The following is a 24,596-nucleotide window of genomic DNA, read 5'->3' as shown; positions in this document are numbered from 1 at the left end:
GTCCATGTTGAGTGCCAGGGGGACTAACGTGTGCAGAGACTATCATAAATGTCGCTCTGGGGCCCAGGAGAAGGGTCTGGATTGGGGAGGCAGAGTTGAGAGTTGTTAGTTTGGAACTGAGAACGAGAATGTGGAACAAGAAGAGAGGCAGGCTAAGGATAGACCTCAGAAGAATTGAGTGTTAAGTATTTAAGAGGTAAAGAAACAGAGAAACCCCAAAAGCAATTAAGAGAGAATGCTCATAAAGGTGAGAGGAGAACAAGGAAAGAGAGAACCCTTAAAATCAAATAAATGAGTGGCATGGTGTTATATGTGAAAGAGGAAAGAAGTTAGAAGATGGCAATAAGATTTGACAATTAGGAGATTGGTGGTGGCTTTTCAGCAGAGTTTCAGTGCCATATCGGAGGAAGTAGCATTGGCCAGTGTATGCTTTTTACTGTTCTAATAATACTAGAGGCCCGATGCATGAAGATTCGTGCAAGAATGGGCCTTCCTTCCCCTGGCTGCTGGTACCGCTTTTGCTCCGGCCCGGAGCCGCCTTTCCGACTTTCCACGCTGCCCAGAGGCCCAGAGCAGCTGGGGCGGTGTGGAACGCCTGTGTCGTCGCCATGGCGATGATGCAAGCGTCCCGCCCCGCCCCTGGCTGCTCGGCGCCTATGTATGCAAATTAACCCACCATCTTCATTGGGTTAATTTGCATACTCACTCCTGATTGGCTGGTGGGTGCCGCGAAGGTACAATAATTTGCATCTTTCTCTTTTATTAGTGTAGATACTTTTACAGAAGAAGTTGAAAGTGAGAGGGAAGGAGAATGAGTGTGTGTGTATGTGTGTGTGTGTGTGAGAGAGAGAGAGAGAGAGAGAGAGAGAGAGAGAGAGAGAGAAGAGAAGAGAAGAGAAGAGAAGAGAAGAGAAGAGAAGAGAAGAGAAGAGAAAAGAGAAGAGAAGAGACAGGCCTATAGAATAATTTTATTATAAAAAGAGATAGGATAGTAGAAAGAGGAATATGTGAACTATGAGAGGGTTAGGGAATTTACTTTAGGGCAGAAGTGAGAAATATTGGCAGGAATGAGCACCACAGAGAAGCAAGGCCCTGTCTTGGGAGAGAAGGGAATGGGTCTCAGAGCGCAGGTATGGACTAAAAGCTGTGCCATCAGAGTTGAGGACAGAGCCCGGGGTCAGGTTTTAGGATGAAAGACCACATCTAATTCCAATATCAAGTCAGAACCTGCCCAGAGCTCCAGCTCTTTTTTTTTCAATTGATGTCAGAGCGGAAGGGAGAGAGGTAGACATATCAATGATGAGAGACTCATGGATTGCTGCTTCCTGCATGTCCCCCCACCAGGAATCGAGCCCGCAACCCAGGCATGTGCCCTTGACTGGAATTGAACCCAGGACCCTTCAGTCCGCAGGCTGACACACTATCCACTGAGCCAAACCCGCTAGGGCTCCAGCTCTTGAAAAACTGCCAGTGGAGCCTAACTATCAGAGTGACCTTTAGACGGATCTCAAAGTGGGGCACGGATGAGGGAGAGCTGTGGGGAAAGGCGAGTACGAGATGGGAGCAACAGCAGGAGTGAAAACTGCGATGGAGATCTCTGAGCAGCTTGTGTGATCATGACAGGAGGGGAGGAAAAGGGGTGGGAACCAGGGATAGGGTCTCACTAAAGGCAAGGAAGGACAAAGAGAGGGTGGGACAGCCAGCAAAGTCACCCTGCTGTGTTAGTTTTCTATATTTACCATATTTTCCGGCATATAAGACGATTGGGCGTATAGAAGATTTTCCTGGGTTAAAAAGTCGTCTTATATGCCAGAAAATATGGTACATTGATGCAGAATATACATTACCTCCATGAAGATGCAGAGCCTGCACCCTAGACTTAAGGCTAGCATTGAACTATATATCTCAGGACAATATCAGAGGGAAGTGCAGAATCACAGCTCCCCCACTCCACATGGTGCAGTAGCTCCCAGAAGGTCTCTTCCTATACTAGCTGGTCATTTCATCACTGGTTTGCTGTGGAATCACTCTGCATAGGAATCCCACAGTCTTGCCTTGGTTTTTCTGCAAAGAGCCTGGGTGAAAGTGGGCTATCTAAGAAACCCATGTTCATTGTGAGTTCCCATTATCTCAGTCACAGGCACCCTAGAGTGACCTAGATGATGCTGAGTTTTCTTCTGTGCAGCTCTAGGTGTTATAAATCCAAACTATTTTGGATGTACTCTTCGTATGCCATTCCCTTCCCAGCTACTAGAATGATTCTATTGTCACAATCCATTAACATCACTTGTCTCTCGGGCCATCAGACTTCATGAGTCATGATATGAGGCATAGGGTCTTGCTGTGCTTCATTCTGTGTTATAACTGCCTTGGATTTCCCTCAGGCACCTCTACTTTACCTGGTGCAAACTAAGCTCATTATTTTCCTTGGAAAAACCCCATCCTGTCTCCTGTATTCTCCATCTCAGGGGATGGTGTTTCATTTCACCCCATCTCCGAGCTAGAAATCCAACTGTCATCCCCAAATCACTCTCTCTGCCTAACCTCCAATCCACACAATCACTGAGTCCTGTTCATTCTATGCCAGAAACGGCTTTTCAATCCATGCCTCCTTTCATTCCCACTGCTCTCATTATCTCTCACTTGGACTCATATCTCAGTCTCCATCTCTCCTGCCTCTTCCTATTTATCTTTCACACTGCAATCAGGGTTATTCCTCCTGTGAACCAAATATGATTTTATGACTCTTGCTTTGAAAACTTCTCTGCTTTCTCCTGGCATTCTCTCTCACCTGGACTCATATCTCAGTCTCCGTCTCTCCTGCCTCTTCCTATTTATCTTTCACACTGCAATCAGGGTTATTCCTCCTATGAACCAAATATGATTTTATGACTCTTGCTTTAAAAACTTCTCTGCTTTCTCCTGGCTGCCTGGCCTATGGCTTCAGTTTAAACTCCTTAGCTTAACAGATAAAGCCACTTATAATTGGTCCTCTATTTATCCAGATTTAACTCTCACCATTCTGCCACACACACTTTAGGCTCCAGTTAGACTTAACTTGTACTAATTTATTGAAGTAACCTGCCCTTTGGTATCCCCCTTTGCCTACATGTTCCTTCTGCTGGAGGTAGCCTTCTACTTTGAAAAACTCCTGTGTATTCTTAAAACTCAGATCAATGCCACCTCCTCCATAAAGCCCTCCATTACTCTGCCCTGAAATTAATTGTTCCATCTCTTGCGGTTCATCCACAGCTCTGCTAAAGTTCTTAATACCTTCTATACGTAATTCATTCACTGATAGACCATGGACTTATCTTAGGCAAGAACTGTCTTCCTTCCTTCCTTCCTTCCTTCCTTCCTTCCTTCCTTCCTTCCTTCCTTCCTTCCTTCCTTCCTTCCTTCCTTCTTTCATTTGAGAGAGAGAGAGACATTGATCATTTGCCTCTCGCATGTGCTCTGACCAGGAATCAAACCTGCCACTATTTGGTATATAGGACGAAGCTCCAACCAACTGAGTCACACCTGCCAGCTAGGAACTGTGTCTTAAGAATCACCACCAGCTACAGCAGTAGGTGATCAATACATGCTACTGGAATTCATTAATCACAAGGCGAGCTCAGTTTAAGCACCACTTGCTGGATGAAACCTGAGCAGGCTCTTTTTAGGAAGGTTTTAGAAAGGCACATGGATTGACTAGGGGAGGGACAAAGTCATAGACTGTGTACATTAATGTCTGGAATTTACTTTATAATGTTCAGTAAAGACCAGGATCAGCAACCCCTGGGGCCAAATCGGAGTCTTCATCTGTTTTGGAAATAAGCTTTATCCAAACACAGCCATATTTATTCATTAAGTACTAGCTATGATGTTTTTGCACTTCAAAGACAGAGTTGAGTAATTGCAACAGAGATCAAATGGCCTGCAAAACCAAAAAGACTTACTATATTGCCTTTTACAGAAAGAGTTTGCTGACCCCTGATATAAACCAGGTGGTAAGAATGTATGTGTTCATTTCAGTCAACAATCCAGGGGCAGTCTGTTGCCCTAACTGCAATTACCCATCTCAGAGATGTTTAGTATTTAATCAAATAGAAATATGCTAGAGCCTCCCCGCCCCTTTTTTGAACAGAGTAAAAAAATCTAGTGAGTCCTAGACTCTGTCCCCATAAGAATGGCTTCTTAAGCCTGATTCCTGAATGGTCCTGGGTCCACCTACTGATCTGGAAGTTTTCTCAAGGCCGTAGTCCAACTAGACAGCTGAATCCTGATGCTAGAATATTGTTGCACTTGCTCGTGATGAACCTCCCATGTCCACGAAGCCTTCATAAAAGGGCAGGATAGGGACTTCATCGAGCTTACAGAACAGGGTCATGGCAGCCATGTGCCTGCTTGCTAGAGGATGTCCACTTGTGCAGTAAAAATGAGTCAGGGTCTGCTCTGTTGTGACTTGGTGGGGAAGAGACTACAACATCCACTGGCCAGTAACTATGGGAGGCTCTCCAGTTTTGGCCTAAAAGAACCTAATAATTGCTCATAACCTGATCGGCTGAGGTTAGTGCCCAGAAGCTAGCCATGACAGTCACATTTGTCTCAATACATCCGGGAGGTAGTTCTTTCTGTTGCTATGAAACAGAGCATCCACCTTTCACCAGATGCCTGCATAGCCTCCCTCCCAGTCCCTGCTCTGACCACAAGAAGTGGAAGCCAAGTGAGCTAAGAACGTGGCCTGGATTGGGGCATAGTGGCAGGTTGAATATTGTACACTTTGAAGAAACCTGAGAGGATGCAAAATGGGCAGTGGATACACAGACAGACAAGAAAGAGTTGTGACCTGGTATGAAAGGATCTGCAAAGCATGGCAAGTGGGTGATTCAAATTGTATGGTATTCATCTGTTCTAGTGCCTGTTCTGGCTTTGGTGGTAGCAGGGGTCTAATATACAAGTATTATTTGCAACATTTAATAAATAATTACTTATAAAATATAGAGATATTCAGAAATCTCATATTCATGCTCACAAGTCCCAGAGCTATTTCAGAACTAGAAATCTGGAGACAAAGAGCTGATATTTAGGGCCAAGGACTGGAAAATACACATACCTCAGCTGATTCTTGGCAATGCAAAGCAAGATGTTCTTTGATGTCAAACAGACAGAAAACACAATGTGAAGCTCGCAAATTAAGCAGGACAGTTACTTACTGACTCAGACATTTCTTTCTGGGGCTCTGGCGTGGAAACGCTGAGTTCTTCCCCTAATATCCCAAACCCAGGTTGAAGTGGCGATGAACCCAAAACTTGAATGAGGTAGGAATCAAAATCCTCACAATGTTTTTTGAACAGTCTTTGCTTCAGGGTGTCTTTTAAAAGAGAAGTAGAAAAGAGACATCTTAGGAGCAATGGAACATTACTCAAACCCTGTTTAAAGAGACCTGCATTCTCCTTAAAATAAACAGACTTTCCCATCACGTGAAGTCGACTGCTAGGTGAACTAAGTTTTAAAACATTTTTACATAATCTATGAGAGGCCATCTAAAATAATTTAATTAAATGTAATAATATATTAGGGAGGGCCAAATAAGCAAAGGAATGACTTAAATGCTTGCTTATCAAAAGCATCAATGAACTATGAACTACTTTATGGAAGGGGCAAGTCTCACCCTTCCTAAGTTTAATGGGTGGTTAAGGGTAGCAAAACGCCAGCCAGCCCCCAAATATATCCTTCTCTGGCTGGAACACATTACTAACCCCTTGGGTTTAGGTGATAAAGCTCCTCAATTATTAAAATAGAACTTGTCTCTGAAATGTGTAATACTTCTGGTCATTCTAACATATTCACAGCCCAGTGAGATTGAATATATCAGACAAACCCATTAGTCATCCACCTGGGTGTCAAGGAATTGGGACCCCAGGTTGGAAAGGTCTGAAGAAAAGGGAAACTAGACTGCGGGGAGGTCTAAGTATGGTGTGCTGTCATTAGGGCCAGCCGTGCTGGTACCCAGAGTGGGTTGGGAGCAGGGTCTATGCTAGACGAGGAGGGTCTGTGCTAGGCCATGTCAGGCCCCACTTCCAGGGTGTGCAGAAGGAAGGATGGTGCCAAACCGAAGCCTGCAAACACATTAAGCATAACATTTACTTCCTTCACAATCTTGCCAGGTGGGGGTCCTGCCAGAATGAATTATCAGTTTCCAAAGAGTTGGAACATGTTCCATTGTAAAGCAATACTGATCATCCTTCAACCATAGATGACACAGGTTTTAGATTGCCTCATTGAGAGACCTCAGTTCATGTGAAAGGGTAAAGGGGCATAGGGAAACCTAGCTCATTGGCATTGATTGAATATTCAAAATGGTGCTCTGTAAGGTAGTCCTGACATCAACTTGTTTACTCATTATCCATTTTCGTAAGAGCAGAGAATAAACTAGAATAACCCCAGCTACTTGTGTCTCTCTTCTCTTTAGATACCATAATTTTTTTTTCCATTCATCATGTACTTCTTAATTAATTTTGATTCTAAGATTATTGTCTGCCTTGCTGCTGGCTTGCTCCATCTCTTGTTCAGGTTAGGTAACTTTTTGAACATTAATCTTAGCAATAGCCCCAAGTTCTATTCTTTCTTTTCACCCATGTCCTTCAACCAGAGATACCCAAGTTAACTCCAAGGCCAACTAACTCAGCACTTGTTACTAATGAATCAAGACAAGGGATTATACTCTCGAAATGGGATGGTACTAAGTGTTTTTACCTTCTGGAGTTTGTGTGTTACAATTTAATGTTTGCATGAGTCTCAGTAGTCTCCCAATTTCCATGTTTGCTCAGGATAACCCAGTGACATGGTACTTGGAAGAACAGCATAAGTGCCTCTCCCCTGAGCTGAGTCTTACCTTGTAAGGTAATGAAATCATCAAATTGATAAACATGACCACTATCAGTAGCAATTAGATTCATTTCTTTGTAGAACATTTCGAAGTTGGGGTCATTTTTCTTCACCACCCCTATCACAAATATTTCCACATTGGCATCCCTGGCATCCTTCACCACCTGTGTCAGATTCTTTTTATCTCGGGTATCTGTCTGCCCATCAGTGATGACCAAGGCCACTTTCTTTACACCTGGCCTTGCGGCTTCAAACATGTGGTTGGCTTCATGGAGAGCTGTGGCCGTATAGGTGCCTTCCCCCAGGTACTGCATGTTGTCCACAGCCAGCTTGAAGTCATCCTTGCTGGAGAACTCTGTCAAATGAGCCACCCTCTCCACCTTATGGCTGTAGTTGATGATGCCTATGTGAGCCGTGGCAAGGTCCAGAGCCACCTGGTCAGTCAGAGTCTTCACAAAATTTTTGATGATTTGGAAGTTGTCGGGCCCCACACTTTCTGAGCTGTCAATCACAAACAAGAGCTCTAGCGGAGTCTCTTTACATTTGGGCCCACAACCTAAAAGATGAATGTCGAGACAGAGACATTGTAGGAATGAAACTCTAAACATCACTGATTCATAGCAGATTGGTGGGGGTGGGGAGAAATGGGCACAGGTGAACGTGAGACCTGAATTATTACTTTCCTTTCCTGTGACTGTGGACACAGCTGACAACTGGTTTCCCATCTGGTTTCTATACCTGACTCTTTTAAAAGAATAATTTATTAAAAAAACACAAAACACTGTAGATGATAAAATAATAAGCACTATGTGTCAGTTTCTCAGATTAAAAACTAAAATGTTTTTAAGTGTCAGCATCCCCTGTGTCTGCCTTCCTGATTACATTCCCCTCCCTCTCTCTAAGAGATCACACTCTCCTAAATTTGTCATTCTACCATTTGTATTTAATCTGAATCTGAAAGCTAATATTTCAGTCTTCAACTTCATCCTTACATGAAAACAGAGATTAGCTCATTGGCATGGCCAATGGGTAAAGTAATGCGATGAAAAATTTTAATCATGGGGGAAGGATTAGGGCTTTTAATTGTACACTTTGGGTGGAAGGCACACGGTGCAATATACAGATCTTATAACATAGAAGCCCACACCTAAACCTATATGTTTATGTTGACCAATGTCACCCCAATAAATTTAATAAATATCAAAAAATAAACACATTGATGTTGTTAATAATAATAATAAAAAGAATAGCTACTCTAGTCTATGTCCCTAGTTGCCCACAAGGTCCACTAAAGTGGCTCCCATCTTATCAACGAGGCCAGCCGTCCATTCATACCATACTATGAAACCTTTTGAGGGTAATGAGAATGTTGGTCAATAAACAACATCTATTTAGGGTTTATCATTCAAAGAGTTGCTGGAGTCCCCAGGAATTAAGAATTATCAGGGATCCTTTGTTTTATTCATCCTCCTGTTGCCCAACAATCCTACCACAAAAAATCATGAGGAAAGTTGCTATTTTTACGGAGCTTCTAGAACTCAGAAATCATGTCTAAATTGGCCTGTCACCACAACATGTAGAGTCCCAGGTTGGTTCTTAAAATCCAGAAGATTTTGGGGTGACAAGCCAGTTCTAGGGTCTCTGTATGGAAGAACCACGATATTCCTGCACCTGTCCTGTTAAACACAGAAGGTTCACTTGCCTTTATTATTCCATTAATTTCTTGCCTTTGGGCTTCTTTACTTCCTCTCTCTGGTAACTCTATTTTAAGTCTAATGTATTTGACCAAATACGTATGTAGCGGTGTTTAGAAATAGTTGTGAAGCAAGAACCCCCTGACTGTCTTCGTGGAATGCACTCTAGAAATAGTGCTCAAATCTCAATTCAGAAAGACTTGCTTCAGAAAAAAACACAGACATGATAATCACCAGCCAGGCTGGACTCAAATATGAGTTAGGCCCCCATGGTCATATTTCCTTTGTTGCTTTCTTCTTCCCAAGCTCAGGTAAATGTCCCTGAATATAAATGACACTGGACTTACAGAATGCCTGGCTGCCCACTGACTCTAGGCAGGTCTCAGGCTTCTTAATCACCAGGAAGATGACTTTCTTTTCTTAAGTTAGGATTCCCACTGCCCGTCTCACTGCTTCCTTTCAGTTTCCTACTGACTTTTCAAATGAGCTTCAAACTTTCTCATGAGCTACACAATATACATCTTCTGGGTGAACACATTATCTAGACCAGTGATGGGCAACCTTTTGAGCTTGCTGTGTCAAACTTCGCCAAAAAACTGAGCATAACTCGGGTAGTGTGTCACTTTGAGGAAAAAACATTATTTCGCAAAATGTTTCATCCTCAGGAGCAGCAAATGTTTCATCCTCGGCATGCGGCCGCCTCAGCGGCCGTGTGTCATCAGAAATGGCTACACGTGTCAGTGCTGACACGCGTGTCATAGGTTCGCCATCACTGATCTAGACCAACACAGAACATAGTGGGGTTGGTACTTTAAAGGTGTGTGGTTTTTTTTTTTTTTCGTAGTCAAATCTTACCACATATTTCAAAAATAAGTTTGATAATTTCTTCTTTCTGGAGGAAAAAAAAGAATATGTATTAATAGTATGACCATAATATTTTTTCTATAGTCATAAAAGATAAGTCTTATTACAATCAGCATTGGGTCATTTGATTTAATGTTTCCACTCCAGAAAATAAGTAGCAGAGAGGTTAAAAGGTGGCTGTAATGTATCATAACTAAATGTGTTTGAGTCGTGTAATGTAATACCTCAGACTTTTGGAATTCCAATTGTGGCTCCAGCATTTATTAGCTGTGTGACCTTGGGCATTAGGTGATTTAACAGTGTCTGTGTCTTAGGGCTGTGGACAGATTTCACAGGATAACACACACAGAGCTCTTCCCACAACGTCTGGCCCTGCAAAGGACTCCCCCCCGCCCCACCCACCCATGGTTTTACCTTCCATGATTTCAGTTACCTGCAGTCAACTGCAGTTTGAAAATATTAAATAGAAAGTTCCAGAAATAAACAAGTCATAAGTTTTAAATTGTGCGCTGTTCTGAGTAGCAAGATGAAATCTCGTGCTGTCCCACTCCATCCTGCCCGAGGTGTGATTCATCCCTGTTCCCTGAGTATCCATGTTGTATGGTTCCCCCACATCCCTCCTCCCTGCCCCCAACCCCAAACATTAGTCACTCAGTAGCCATCTTGGTTGTCAAATTGATTGTCAAGGTATTGCTTGTGTTCAAGTAACCCTTATTTTACTTACTAATGGCCCCAAAGCACAAGAGTAGTGATACTGCAAATTTGTGTATGCCAAAGAGAAGCCAGAAACTGCTTCCTAAGTGAAAAAGGTAAAAATTCTCCACTTAATCAGGGGGAAAAAATCCTATGTTGAGGTTGCTAAGACCTATGATAAGAGTGAATCTTCTATCTGTAAAATAAGATATTTTGATAGATACCACATTCACATAACTTTTACTACAGTATATTGTTATAATTGTTGTATTTTATTATTAGTTTTATTGTTAATCTCTTGCTATGTCTAATTTATAAATTAAACTATATCATAGGTATGTATAGGAAAAAACATAGTATATATAGGGTGCTAGCTGTAGTTTCAGGCATCCACGGGGGGGGGGGGGGGGGCGGTTGGAACATATTCCCTGTGGATAAGGGGCACCACTGGTACTACCTACAGTGGTGTGAGCCATGCATGCAAACAGTTACATGATTTAACCCACAAGTTAAACACAGGCCCAGAAACAGTATATTCCATGCTGTATCCCCTCCTCTTTCTGCACCACTCCCCAATTTTGCAAGTCCCCTCTCCTGTTTCCTACTACTCTCTTTGACGCTTTCACGAAATGTCCTAGTGTTCTGAATGCTGCTTCCGGTCCTCCTGCCCATCAGCTCCCTCAGAAGGGCCCAGCGGGAGCTCAGTACCAGAAGTAAATCAGCTGAGGCCCCGCCCTGAGTAGCATGCTTTCAGATAACTGGGATGAGACTAGAGAAGGCAGGATTGTACATTTGCCAAACACAGGAGCTGACAGTGACAATTAACTCATAGATGAAAGAAACAGGAGCCCAGAAAATCTCAGCAGGAAGGAGCGATGGACCTAATCTAAGAAGATAAAATTTAACAGTTGCAAAAGTAAAGTTTTAAAGAAAAAAATCTATAATGACAGAATTGGGGTGAAAGTGACATTGCTGGTGACATGACTTAACAGAAACATGTATGGGGAATATTCAGGGCATTTAAATTTAATATTTTTACACTATAATTTAAGTAGAAGCCAATGATTCCAAGTGGCTATTTAAAAAGAACTCCCAATACAATATTAATAAAATTATATAAAAATGAGAAAGTCAACAGTTATTTTTTTTCAGGCCTTGTCTTGCTTTTTTACATTTACTGAGGCATTTAAGAAATCTGAAATTAGAATGGGTCTAGAAAGGGGAAATGTATATATTTATATATTTATGTTTAATTTTTTATAAATGAATACTATATACCAAGTTTTATAATTATAGTTTTTCATTTAATGTGATATCATAGTTAATTTCCCATATTACTTGATTACTGACGTCAAATGCATGGCCATTTTAAAGCTCTTGATGCATTCTGCCAAATTGCCCTGCAGAAAAGTTGTAGTGATGACAACTCTAACAGAGTATAGAAGAAAACCTGTTTATTTTAGACACACAATACTGGTTATTTTTATTGCACAATCTTTGGCATTTGATAGAGCAAACTATCTCATTTTTTTACTTATTTTAAAATATATTTTTATTGTTAGTATTACAGATATCTCCCATTTTCCCCCTTTTATCCTCCTCCAATCCCCCTCCTCCCAGCCCCTACATACCCTCCACCCCGTAGGTCTTCACTACCCTATTGCACTTGTCTATGGGCTATGCATATAAGTATATATGTTCTTTGATTTATTTCTCCTTCATTGTTTTAAATTATACTTATTCAATTATTAGTGAGGCTAAATTTTATTTATACACCTGTTTCCAAGTTGTGTTCTCTTGTGCACAGTCTTTACATATTCTTTGTCCATTTTTTGTTAGAATATTTTTCTTTTATTTACTTGTAAGAATAATTTATATATCAAAATTGCATTTTAATTATTTTCAGTGGGCTTTTATTGGATAAACAGGTCTGAAATGCTTTAAGTAATCATATGTATATATCATTTTTTTTCTCATTTCTTTGCTTTTACGTGACTGGAATAGTTTCATCCCTTCCACTAAAATTGCTAATAACTACTTTGATTATTTGTTGCCAATGATGAAGGCATCAAATTTATACCCCTCAAAAGATTCACAGTCAAGTAAGAAGCAGACAAACAAATACTTTTGTAAGTACTATGCTGTTAGATTGAAACCAAGGAACCATGTTGCTCTGCAGGGAATTCCAGGGGTGGGAGAGTGGGGGTGGAGCTGTGGTCCAGCGAGGAAGACTCTGACCAGATTAGAATGGGATGGGAGATGGGGGAAGAGGAGTGTTCCAGGCAGGGGACAAAGCACACAAAGCACAGTGCATTACAGTCCTTGAGTAAACATATGACCCAGGGCATGAGGCAGAAAGAATAATAGGAGATATGGAAGACAGATGAACTCTAAAAGGTCTTTGTGTCATGTTGCAGAGTGAACTATATCCTGGCCAAGAGAAGATATATGGCTTTATGCAGAGAAGAGATCTGATCACACTTTTATTTTAAAAGGAGATCATTTTTAAAGTATATATTCTTATTGATTTCAGAGAGGAAGGGAGAGGGAGAGAGAGAAACATTAATGATGAGAGAGAATCATTGATTGTCTGCCTCCTGCACATCCCCCACTGGAGATTGAGCCCACAACCTGGGCATGTGCCCTTGACCGGAATCAAACCTGGACCCTTCAGTCTGCAAGCCAATGCTCTATCCACTGAGCCAAACCAGCTCAGGCAAGGAACAAGTGGAGAAACAGTCTTTTTGAAGCAATTTGGCATAAAGATTAAAATATTGAACTCCATCAATGGTATCAGACCCTTAAAAGAGGAGTTTGTTAGTCGTTAATGAATAGGCAACTGATAACTTTTTTGGAACCATATTTGATCAGGAGAGATATGGGCGGGGAGAGGAAAGGGGCTTGCCAAGAACAGCTCTCATGGGGGAGCAGCTTGAATTTGGCATCAGACAGGCCAAGTCTGGCTATAAGGGCTCTGCTGCTTGCTAGCAAGATGACTTCAGGCCTACTGCTCAAGCTTTCTGTCTGACTTAGCATGTCTTCACTTAAAGGGAGATAATACTACCTTCCTCATGGAGCTGACATGTGGAAATGTGGAGTGTTGGGCAAGAGAGGGTTGTGGCCCACAGTATGACCCCTTCTTATTGCACCCCATCTTCACTAGTCCTGTGCTGCAAGGGGCATGGCTAGCATTCATGGGGTGAACACAGGCCTCACTTCCAAGCTCTGTTCAAATCCCCTCTTGGGTGGGCCCATGCATACAGGCCAGTGCTGTCAGCTCTCCAGCAGGGCCCTTTGGGCAAGCAATTCTGGGATCCTGTGTATCCGGAGTGCAGTACAGAGGAGGCATGTGCTCAGGGTGGTTGCTCCCCTTGGCCATGAGGACTCCTCCCCTGGGGGAAAGGTTGTAGCTAGAGAAGAGCTAGAAGTCCAGAGGTGGGCCTCAAAAGCATGGCCCCAGGCACCCTACAGTCCTGGGTAAGGATGCTACTGATATGAAGGAGCCTAATATGGTCCAGGTCACATTCTGGATTTTTATTGAATACAAATCCTCTCTTTCTTTCACTCTTCCCTTCCTGCTAGTCCCCTTTTCTAGAATCCAGGAAGTCAAAGTCAGAAGAATCATATCCCCATTTCTAAGATCTCTGCCTCTTATTTAAAAACCTTCTGTTTAAGAGATAAAAACCCATCTTGCATGCAACCATCATCATAGATCGTTTTGTCTGCTCCAGACCCACATACCTACTTCTATCACAGCATTTACCAAACTGTAGGTGAACATTCTTTGTCTGTCTTTCTCTCTACCAGGCTGCGAGCTCCTTGAGTCCAGAGACATAGTCTCTTATTCTCTGCTATTCTCCCCGTGTCTCTCTCAGAGCCTGACCTGGAGTACACACCCAAGACACGTTGGTGAAGTGAATGAACAAATGAATGGATGAAGGAAACCAGTTCCCCTCCCCATGTTGGAATAGGAGGGAGGTATAAACCTATGGGGACCGTTCCTCTGGGCATTTTCCATACACTCTCCCCTGCTACTTTTGGGGAGGAATTGCTGCATATGCAGCTGTTTCACCCACCATGGACATCTTGGGCACGAGAGGGGGCTGTCTTGTGGTAGGGAAGAACAACGAGCTAAAGGCAGATGGGCCATAAAAAAACAAGTGCAGTTCTGTTTGTCACATAACCAGTTCTCATCTCTCACCTTTACTACCAGAGCTCCCACCCCCTCACACCTGGTTTTTCCCAGCACAGTACCTAGGATCAGCATCCCCAGACCATGATCCACCAAAAAAAAAAAAAAAAAAATCAAAAAGGGGAAAAAGAGCAAGTCCCTATTTTTTCTCTACTCCAGAAGATATGGGGCCTTCAACTCAGAAAGGAAGAATTAGACTTTGCTGTAAAAAATTCTGGAAGGAATCCATCCTGTGGGACTTCAAAGAGTTGCCTTTTTGTTTAAGTGGTGTAGGGAGATGAGTAGGGAACAGTTTGTAGATGCTTCACAAATATTTGAATTAGTGAATCAGTACATAAAAAATACTGTGATTGCCATTCTTCTCAGAGCACTTCCTAAAGAAATTGGTTGAGGAAAAAAGAGCCCCCATTCTGAAATGTGAAGGATCATGTATAATGAAAAGTCATTTGGTCATTTGGCGTCTTGTAAACAGCTATCTTCCCTGTTACCATTTCTACCAGGGGTCAGGCAGGGAGCAGTCACAGGTCTCCATCACAAGGCCAAGTGAGGGTTGCTGGGTAATATTTCTCCCTCACATTCAGATTCCGTTACCTCGTGCATCTATGTCAACACTGGGGTTGTTAGCAGTGCTATCATTTAAACAGCAATTGGAACTCTGCGTCAAAAGAGCTCATACTTCTAAAGCTAAAACCTGAATGTAATAATTTTGCAAGCACAAACCCTCAGTTAGCCTCTAGGAGTGGTACTCACTGTAAGTCCTTGCTCTCCTTTTGGTCCTTGTAACCCCTGGGTAGTAGTAGAAGAAGAAGAGTCAACATAGGAACTATGTAGTTAACATATATAATTACAGTAAGACTTTAAAAATCACTTCTTGCCTGTGTTCCTGGTGATCCAGGCTCTCCAATTTCCCCTTTATTGCCTTTTATCCCCACATCGCCCCGTTCTCCATGCTCTCCCTTTAAAATATAGTGAAAAGAGAAGTTTAGAATGTGAATGTTAAAGCCAAATAATAAAAACTCTGAAATTTTGTTTATTTATAACTACAGATGTCTGATAGGAGAAAAATGGGCGCATTTTATTTACACCCCCCCCCCCCCCCAGGTACCATAATCTAATTCATCATGAACCAGAGCTCTCAAAGTGAGGAGACCTTGAGATACCATTGGATCAGCTCACTGGCCTCTGGAGACCTACCATTATATAATTTTACACCTGAGTTATCTAGTATCTTCTACATGTTATGCTGTAAGGGTTTACTCTTTTATCAGCCGGCTTTTGAGAATGAAGGAAATGGGATTTTATAAAGTAAACATGTTTGTAAGTTAGGGAAAGGAAATACACAAGGACTTACTTTCAAATGGATTTTTCACTCTGAGAGTTTGTAAGGAGAAGAGTAACAAGTATATGAGAGCTCTTCCAAAGTTCAAGTTAAGCAGTTGAGATTTTTTAAAGGTGTGAAATGCTTACCTTCTGGCCAGGGAAGCCACGGCCTGCCGTGCCCTTTGGTCCTGGAAAGCCTTGAGGTCCTTGCTCCCCCTACACACAATATGAGAAAGGTTTGTTCCTGTTCATTTTCCCTGACAATTTGTAACAACATGAATCTATTTATCTAAATGTAGTGCCCCTTAATTTGAAAAATTAAAATGTCTTCATTTCAGGAGTTGTTTTTAAATGTTCCCACCATATCTTAACATTGTCTCCTGCTCCCCTACCTGCCCCTCCACTTAAATCACTCAGGTTTAAAGCGTTTTCATGATGTTGATCATGACACAGTAATAATCACTAATGAGAAGAGTCATTGTACTGATGCTGCTTGGATCCTATATGCAACCTGTACTTCTCTCTAGACCATTATTAGCCATGAGTCTGTGGCAAAGGTCTGAAGGACCACGGGCTCCTGGGATCTGATTTGCTTGATTACCTTCAGCATCTTTCTCAGTATCACACTAGGATCACTGGCATGCTTAATAAAAAGACCAACTAAGTGAGAATCAAGGATGGGGGTAGGGGTCAAGTATGCATTTTGTTATAGGCTTGCAAAGGCTTGAGAGCCACTACTCCAGAAGGCAGGATGGACTCTAGAAGCCACTCCTGAAAAGGGCCACAGAGGTTTGCTTGGATACTGTTGTAGTTCTTTTTAAATTGAATTTATTGGGGTGACACTGGTTAATAAAATTATATAGGTTTCAGGGGCACAATTCTATAATACATCATCTGCATATTGTATTGTGTGTTCACCATCCAAAGTCAAGTCTCATTCCATCACCATTTATTCCTGCTTTACTCTATTCTACCTCCCCCCCACCCCCTTTCACTCTGGTAATCACCATACTGTTGGAGACCAGTGTGACTTTAAGTATCAGTATTCCTGAGCCTCCTTTTCTAGTTCATGCAGGAGCCTTCAAGCTTTTTAAAGTCAATAGAATCCTTTTTTTTAAAGTGTTATAATGAAATATTGCAGACACACACAATTCACAGGGGAAAAGATAAACATTCATCTACATACCATTATATTAAAAAATGAAATAGTACAGATACTCTTGAAACCCCCATGTATCCAGTCCCATTTCCCCAAGGAGAGAGGAAACCTGTCTGTGACATTGATATGCATCACTCTACATACAGACGAGTTGACCAGCCCACAGAGTGGTGTGAAGGACAGTGGAAGGATACCTTCCTGAGAGTCTCCCGTTCTCTCTTCTAATTAAAGAAAAAATTTTTAAAAAGTATAAGAAAGATATCCCCTTAACAAAGATGTATCAGTAAATGATACTTTGGCATAAATTAGTTTTCTCAGGTTTTGTCTGTGTGTGTGTGTGTATATGTGTGTGTGTGTGTGGGGGGGGTGTGTGGGTGTGTGTGTGTAGGTGACTGAGGACTTCTTCATTCAACCATGTACGTGGTTAAAAGGTAGTTTGGGGTTGTCAATGCGATTCATGAGGCCACTGGTCGATGAGTCAAGAGGGTTCCTAGCCAAGTGTAGGGGAGACTAGAGATTCATGGGAGAACACTAAAAGGAAACCTATGCTTGACTTTGTCCCCACCCCAAAGGTCAGAATAGTGTGACAGTCACAGGAGCTGGGATTGTGAACACTGCAGCTATTCCAGGCAGCTGTGTTTCCCTATAATAAAGGCCTTTCCCTCCCCTCTGTTTAATCACCAGTTCACCTTCAAAATACAGGCTTTCTATAATTTTCAGAGCAGACTCTCTAGCTAAAAGCCTTTAGCAAGTAAGTCCATGCCTCAGCTCTGCAGAGGTGAATGCTATCCAATCAGATTTTTTTTCCTTACAAGGGTCAGGAAAATGATATACAATGATTCAGAAGCAACTGCAGGAAAGAACCTGTCTATCTGAAGGTATAATTACATCTAAATGTCAGCCAGCTTCTTACTCTTGGATCTGTCCTGTTTAAAGACACAATCTTTTTAATTTTTCATATGACCGCCTGTTCTCTGGGAGAGAACTTTCCAAGGAGAATGCCCAACTACCTGAATATTTTAATAAATTTTTTTTTTCATTACTGATATGTCAGGAAATAACAGTTTTTCTTTTCAAATGTTTTCTCAGGTAAGATTCACTGGTGATCAAAAAATATAAAATAGATGTCTGTCTTCTAGTTAGGAGGTAGAAAACCGGAAATAGGCCGCTTTCATTCTTAAAATAACAGATAATGCTAACGAGTCTATGAAATCACAACTTTGCGTGAATCCGTCATAGAGCTGTGTTTGCAAGGCAACCAACTAACTCAAAGTCTAAGGAAACACAGGCTCCTCCAGGGAGAGAGGTAGGACACTGCCACTCACTTCCTGCCGGAAACGCCAGCTGTCACACACCCTGCTAAGATGACTTCACCTAACATTTTTAACAAATCGCTAACGGCTGAGTGTGGCTAGTGTAAGAGGGGAGAACCCCTGGGAGCTTCAGGCACAAGGGGAATTCATATCCTCTCGCAGGCTTTTCTCTGGGGACCTCACCAATGCTCAAGAGAAAGACTGAGGCCGGGCAGGTCCTGAAGCTCCCAGTGGTACAGATGGAGGGGAGGGCGGCAGCTGTCCTCCAGGGAAAGGCACAAAAGTCTTAAGCTGCTGGGGTAAGCACAGCAAACACTGTTATTTTCAAAGCACAGGTGATAACCCATGGCAGCTGGGAGAAGGAAATAGAATAAAGCCTGCAGATATGCATCCTGGGCCCAGTCCTTTAGAGATGCCTCATTCCTTGGGGAGGGTCGGGAAACCATCCTCAGCCCAGACCATTAGAGGCCCCCTAAGCATTTGCTGGAACTCAGGGAACTGTATGCACTTAAAAGGGCACGTTTTCTGTATTTAATCCTTTGATAAAAAAAATGAAAAAAAATTTTTTCAGTTAAAAAGAATTAACAGAACACTTGGCAAACTGAATAAGGTCTATAGATTAACTAGCGATAGATCAACAGAGTCATGCACCACGAAGCGATGTTTCAGTCAATGACGGACTGCATATACGGTGGTGGTCCCATAAGATTCTAATGGAGCTGAATTTCCTGTAAGACATGGAAGGATGTGTGGTTCAGGAAGACTTTTTTTTCTCTCTTGGGAGCAATATCTGTAGGGTTTGGGAATAGATTCCCTCTCACTCACTGCACCTTAGTTTTGGGTGCACAGATTACATCCCAAGCAGTCAGCCTCTGACGCGTTTCGGTGTGAGGAGCCTCTCCTCCCAGGGCTATATTCAGAGTGTGATACAGCCCTCCAGATCTAGTGTGATGAGACCATGTAAAATCTTGTTGATCCTGTACAAGAACACAGATCCACAGGAGCTGCCTTAACGAGAATTAAGTGCCACTGACACTGTGGTAAAAGCTTTCTGTGGTCATGTAGAGCCCATCCCTGTATTTTGGAAATATTTTTTGGGTTGTAAGGATGTAAAGCATTCATAAGTGTTATTTCTTCCATCAGTTCCATGCCAGAGAGAGCTCTTTGTCCCAGACGGGGTCAATGGAACAAAAAACAAATTTCCTATCTCAAAATATTGAGTCCTCAGTTCTACAGCCTTTCCATGTTAAGTATCCTCTTTATTATGATTACCACAAAGTTCCTTAATCTGACCACTGCTCCAACACGCAATAACCAAACCACATGGCCATGTCCTAGACCTTCACATTCACTTACCATTCACTCACTGACTCACCCAGAGCAGCTTCCAGTCTGGCAAGCTACACTCATGTTAAGTGCTCTATACAGGTGTATCATGTATTATCCTTTATACCATATTTATACTGGACCTTTTTTATATGTAGATGTTTCGATACATAAATACTTACCATTGTGTTATAATTACCTACAGTATACAGTACAGTAATGTGCTGTACAGGTTTGTAGCCTAGGAGCAAAAGGCTATGCCATATAGCCTAGGTATATAGTAGGCTATACCATGTAGGTTTCTGTAAGTGCACTCTGTGGTACTCCCACAATGATATAATTACCCAATGATATATTTCTTAGAACACATACCCGTCATTAAGCAACACATGACTGTAATAATTTTCTGATGATTTTAATTTTACTGTGTTACATAAAAGAACATGCTTATTGTATGAAAAGTACTAAAGTATTTAGGATTAAAGGGATATCATATCTGAAACTTACTCTCAGGTGTTTCAGAGAAATAATAATTGTGTGTTTACATTTGCACACACAGAGTTTGATAAAGCAAATGTGGTATGTTAACATTTAGGAAATCTGGATAAAGGGTGTATGGGAATTAATTTTTTGTATTATCTTTGCAACTTTTTTTAACTCTGAAATTATCCTATATAATAAAAGGCTAATATGTAGATCGACCAAACGGTGGAACAACCGGTTGCTATGACACACACGGACTACCAGGGGGCAGATGCTCATCACAGGAGCTGTCCCCTGATGGTCAGTACGCTCCCACCAGGGGAGCATGCTCAGTCAGAAGCCGGGTTCATGGCTGGCGAATGCAGCAGGACCAGGCCTAAGCCATCAGTCAGACATCCCCCGAGGGCTCCCGGACTGCAAGAGGGCGCAGGCCAGGCTGAAGGACCATCCCCCAAGTGCATGATTTTCATGCACCAGGCCTCTAGTTTTAAAATAAAAGTTAAAATTTAAAATAGCCCTGGCCGAGTGGGCTAAGTTGGTTGGAATTGTCCCATAAACCAAAAAAAAAAAAAGGTTGAGGGTTCAATTGCTAGTCAAGGCACATATCTAGACTGTGGATTTGATCCCTGGTCAAGGTGTGTACAAGAAGCAACTGATTAATGTTTCTCTCTCTTTCCCTTCCTTTCTCTCTGAAATCAATATCCTCAGGTGAGGGTTAAAATTATATATAAAATGAATGAATGAATGCACTGAATAATTGCAAAAATATATCATCTATCAATGCTAGAGGAGCTGAAGCATATGAGTATACCAGTATTTTACCAACCCAAAGTTTGGGAACCCATAGGCTGAAAGAATACCAAGAGACCTAAAGCAATGACACAGTTGGGGGATTCTCCCTACACAGACACAACTTCTGCTCTTTGAATTCAGGAGACTTACAAGGTTGCCAGAAACCTGTTGCTTCAGGACTTATACTCATACCAACATCAGTTCAACCTCTTAAACCATCAGTAGCATTGCCTCACTTGGACACAACCAGTTTGTAAGCTTGATACTGGTTAACTTCCAACATCCTGTGACTTTATCTGTGGATGACATAAAAGCTAATCGAGAGAGTGGGACATCTGGGCTGCACAGCCCGAAAGGGAGCCCCCAGCTACCACTTTCCCTTCCTGTTCGAGTTAATGCCTCTGAAGTCCCCTCTGTCATCTCATAGGTAATAATAGAGAGAATTATTTAGAACATAGAGACAACTCATTGCACATTTACAGGAGAATTCTAGGAATCTACTATTGGGGGAAAATTTTATGATATCTTCTAGGATTTCAGCACTTGCTTATTGGCTCAGCCTAAAATGTGGATGGTAAGAAATAAAACCCAACTATGATACCTGAATGAGATTTTGGCCCAAACCCGGGCTCACTTCAGTGAAAATACTTCACCATTCTATTTTTTTATATATCTTTACACCCTTTTCCTTTTACTGTTGAGCTGCTTTCTACCTTATCACTTCTCTTTTCTTGCTAAAAGAAAAAGGGCTAAAGTCAAAATTAGGAAAGGTATCTCCAGTATTTCCAGTTCAGTCAGAAGCCTGTGTTTCTTCTCTATCATGATTTATGGTCTTGTCTGAGAAACTGCAGCGGCCTGGTTACTTACTGAAAACAAAGGAAACTTCTGGCTAACCTTCAGTCATAGGTCAGCTGGAACATTCTAGGTGGTGAGCTCTTGCAGTAGAAGCTATGAGACGAGGAAGCATTTCACTTTTTCACTGAATTTTCTTTGCAGGATGCAATTGTGCAAACATATTAAACGTCTAAACCCATCCTATCATTTAGTAGTGTCTCCCAAGACATCCTAGAATAAATCAATTTACCATTCTTTCTTCTGCCTCTCCTCTTGTTTGCCTTTCTTTGTTTCTGATGGTGATTAGTGTGTTGCTAATTAGAAGTCAGGGGAATTATAAAGTTTGAAAGTGGGAAATCAACGGTTATCCAGTCAACATGCTGCCAGCTTGAAGAAAGAAGCCAGTGTTGTACTAAGATGTTGATTCAGTGGGTAAATGGTAGTTAGCAAATCTCAGTGATATGCCTTGAACAGTCATAGTAGTTGGCCTGGAATCCAGGAACCATTCTGTATTGAAAGGGATTATTTTCTTATGCTTCGTGGGCACAGCTTGTTGACTTTAAAAGGAAAATGGTATTTTCCAAGTGGCCTATGGAGTACACGTCATTGTACACATAGATGACGGTGACCCAGAGACCCTTAGAACAACTGGATGGTCTGGCATTTTGGACTTTATCTCCTCCCTGAAGTTATGATCATAATAATCTCCTCTCGTAACTAGCAACTGCCACGTATTGTGTGCCGATGTGTGAAGGACTGAGCCAGGTAATAACAGAGCTAGACATATTCTTATTCAATTTCTACAAGAACCCTGGAAGAAAGTATATAAATGATAAAGCTGAGGCTTTAGCAATTCTTTCCATTCACCTTGAATTGTAGCTGATTTCACAGCCATGCTTTGAACAGTAATTCTCTCTTCCAAATGCAAAGCTGACAGTTTCCCCAAAGGCTCTGCTGATTTTTATTTCTCACTTCTACTTTGCCCTAGAGTGGAAGCCAGGCAGTTTCCTCATCTCTGACTTGAAAATCAATCAAGAGCTTCTAGTTTCCTAAAATCCTTTCCTTTGTGGAATTGAATTCTTCTACCCTGATATCCCATTTTGATAGGTTAACATTCTGCTAATGGGGACTAGGCCAGTCTAATGCTTGTCCAGTAAAGCAGCCTAATTGAGGGATTTGGACATGGCCATCTCTGGGGACATTATCCAGCCCACAACTGTGTGTTCTTTTTAATCTATTCATGAAAAGAGTAAGAAAATTGTTACATTTTCTGTAATTTACCTTAATATGTTTCAGTTTAGACAGTATCATTAATATGTATGTGTGTGCAAGTTAATTTAATTTACACTCTAAGAGTGCTGACTTAACATTTGAAGTACCATAATCAATGGTTCATACTTCAAAGACATGTGCTTCAACTATTACTATCTCAATTTGCTCCAGAGGGATGATAAAAACAATTTATCCTTAGGGAAATAAGAGGGATTCAAGACACGCGGTGGCTAGAAATGTACAGGTACCTCACCTCTTGTGTGAATGGGGTGGGCCCACCAGACAGATAGTCTTGATAGAGCAGCCTAATTCGACAACTGATTCAGAATAGGTGCCTCCTATTCTCACCCCATCGTGAAGAATGCCTTCGCCTGACCTGACTGAAAGGTTAACTGGTCCCAGTATGAGAAAATGGTTATATTTGCCTCAGAGTGATCATTTTATGCAAAGTGCTTGTCAAAGTGCTTAAAAAGACGGAGATTTGGAATTTGGACCAAACTTTCACTACATGTTTTTTTGGTATGCATGTTAATAAGTAGCTAAATATAGGGTAGAATTCTGCCTGACACTTGCTTTAAATAAAACATGCTACCTAATAGCCAGGTTTTCTAGGAGGGGGCACATAACTCCTACTGACTTTTAATCTTCAGAGGCTACTGATGGCATGAAAAAGAATCTGGAAAATTGTAAATGTCCAAATTGACCAAGCTTAGCTCACAACAGTCATAGCCAAATGTGTTCAATGTGGGCATATTTTCCCCTATCATTTTTCTTAAACGTTTAGTTCCTGCTTTCATTTCTCTGTTTATATCTACTTCACATAATAAACCGATTGAGCAAGTACACAAATATTTGCCAATAATCTCAGCAGCAGAGCCACCTCATGGACTATTTGATTGCCTTGTGGACATGTGCTTACTGTTATGATTTGTTGTCCAACTCACAGAATTTAGTCTTGTTGTCTGATAATAAAATGATCCTTAGTAGTATAAATGCTAGAGTGAAATACATTGATAGATCACAGTGCAAAGACTAGCATGGCCTCTAGGGACTTTACCAGTTGGGTTCAGTTGTATAAATCCTGTCCTTCCATTCGGCCTAAATAGCCTTCTGTAAAACCTGCCAAATTCCATGAATATCTTGCATGGCATTTGAATATGCTTGCATCACAAATGATAAATAGAAAGTGACAAGGTTGGCTTTATGGCAGCTGCTAGAGACAGGGGAATGCTCCCTTTGCTGGCTGGCTGTACATCAGTCTCCTGGCTCCTTTGTTTCATTGTCAATGTCTCTCTTGGTGTTGTCTGTGCTCTCAAGGTAGGTTCCTGCCTTGGTCCTTTACTTTTACTTTTGTATTATCCTTAGCAATCTTTTTTGCATCCATGGCATTAATGATGACCCTATAGGGATAGTCTCCAATTTTCTAATCCCCAGTCCTATCCTAGTCCCTAAGCTCCAGGCCTAACTTATATCTGCTTTTCTAGACCTTTCCACTTGTTAGCCATTTCAGAACCAAATCTATCAGATACAGAAATTCTATGCAGCCACATCTATTTCTCTTCCTGGCTTTCCCTCTTTCACTCACATCTTGGTCTTCCAGGCTTGGAATTTTGTGTTCTGACCTTGTCTGTGCTCCCTGAATATCCTCATTGCCAAGTCCCAACCACCAAACACACCCAAGGGGCCTTCCTTGAATTGCCTTGCCCCGCCAAGAGTAATGTCCCTGTGTCAACCCCACCTCTCCTGTAGGTGTGGATGCTCATGTTCTTCCTGTCCTATTT

General features: G+C 41.7%; 1 protein-coding gene across 1 annotated transcript in view; it reads right to left on the bottom strand.

Moving 5' to 3' along the window:
- Window positions 1-24,596, bottom strand: part of COL28A1 (collagen type XXVIII alpha 1 chain) — a gene marked incomplete at its 5' end in the record, with an annotated part of 144,637 nt that overhangs the window by 10,361 nt on the left and 109,680 nt on the right. The window contains 6 exons of the mRNA XM_079786735.1: window positions 5,199-5,356; window positions 6,881-7,429; window positions 9,423-9,459; window positions 15,067-15,102; window positions 15,192-15,272; window positions 15,784-15,852. Of these exons, the coding sequence (XP_079642861.1) occupies window positions 5,199-5,356; window positions 6,881-7,429; window positions 9,423-9,459; window positions 15,067-15,102; window positions 15,192-15,272; window positions 15,784-15,852 (930 nt within the window). The remainder of the gene's footprint in view (window positions 1-5,198; window positions 5,357-6,880; window positions 7,430-9,422; window positions 9,460-15,066; window positions 15,103-15,191; window positions 15,273-15,783; window positions 15,853-24,596) is intronic.

This window comes from Cnephaeus nilssonii (assembly GCF_951640355.1).
Source record: "Cnephaeus nilssonii genome assembly, chromosome: 12".
Taxonomy (NCBI): Eukaryota; Metazoa; Chordata; class Mammalia; order Chiroptera; family Vespertilionidae; genus Cnephaeus; species Cnephaeus nilssonii.
Note: the sequence above shows the minus strand (reverse complement) of the source record. Positions and strands in the feature narration are given on the sequence as shown.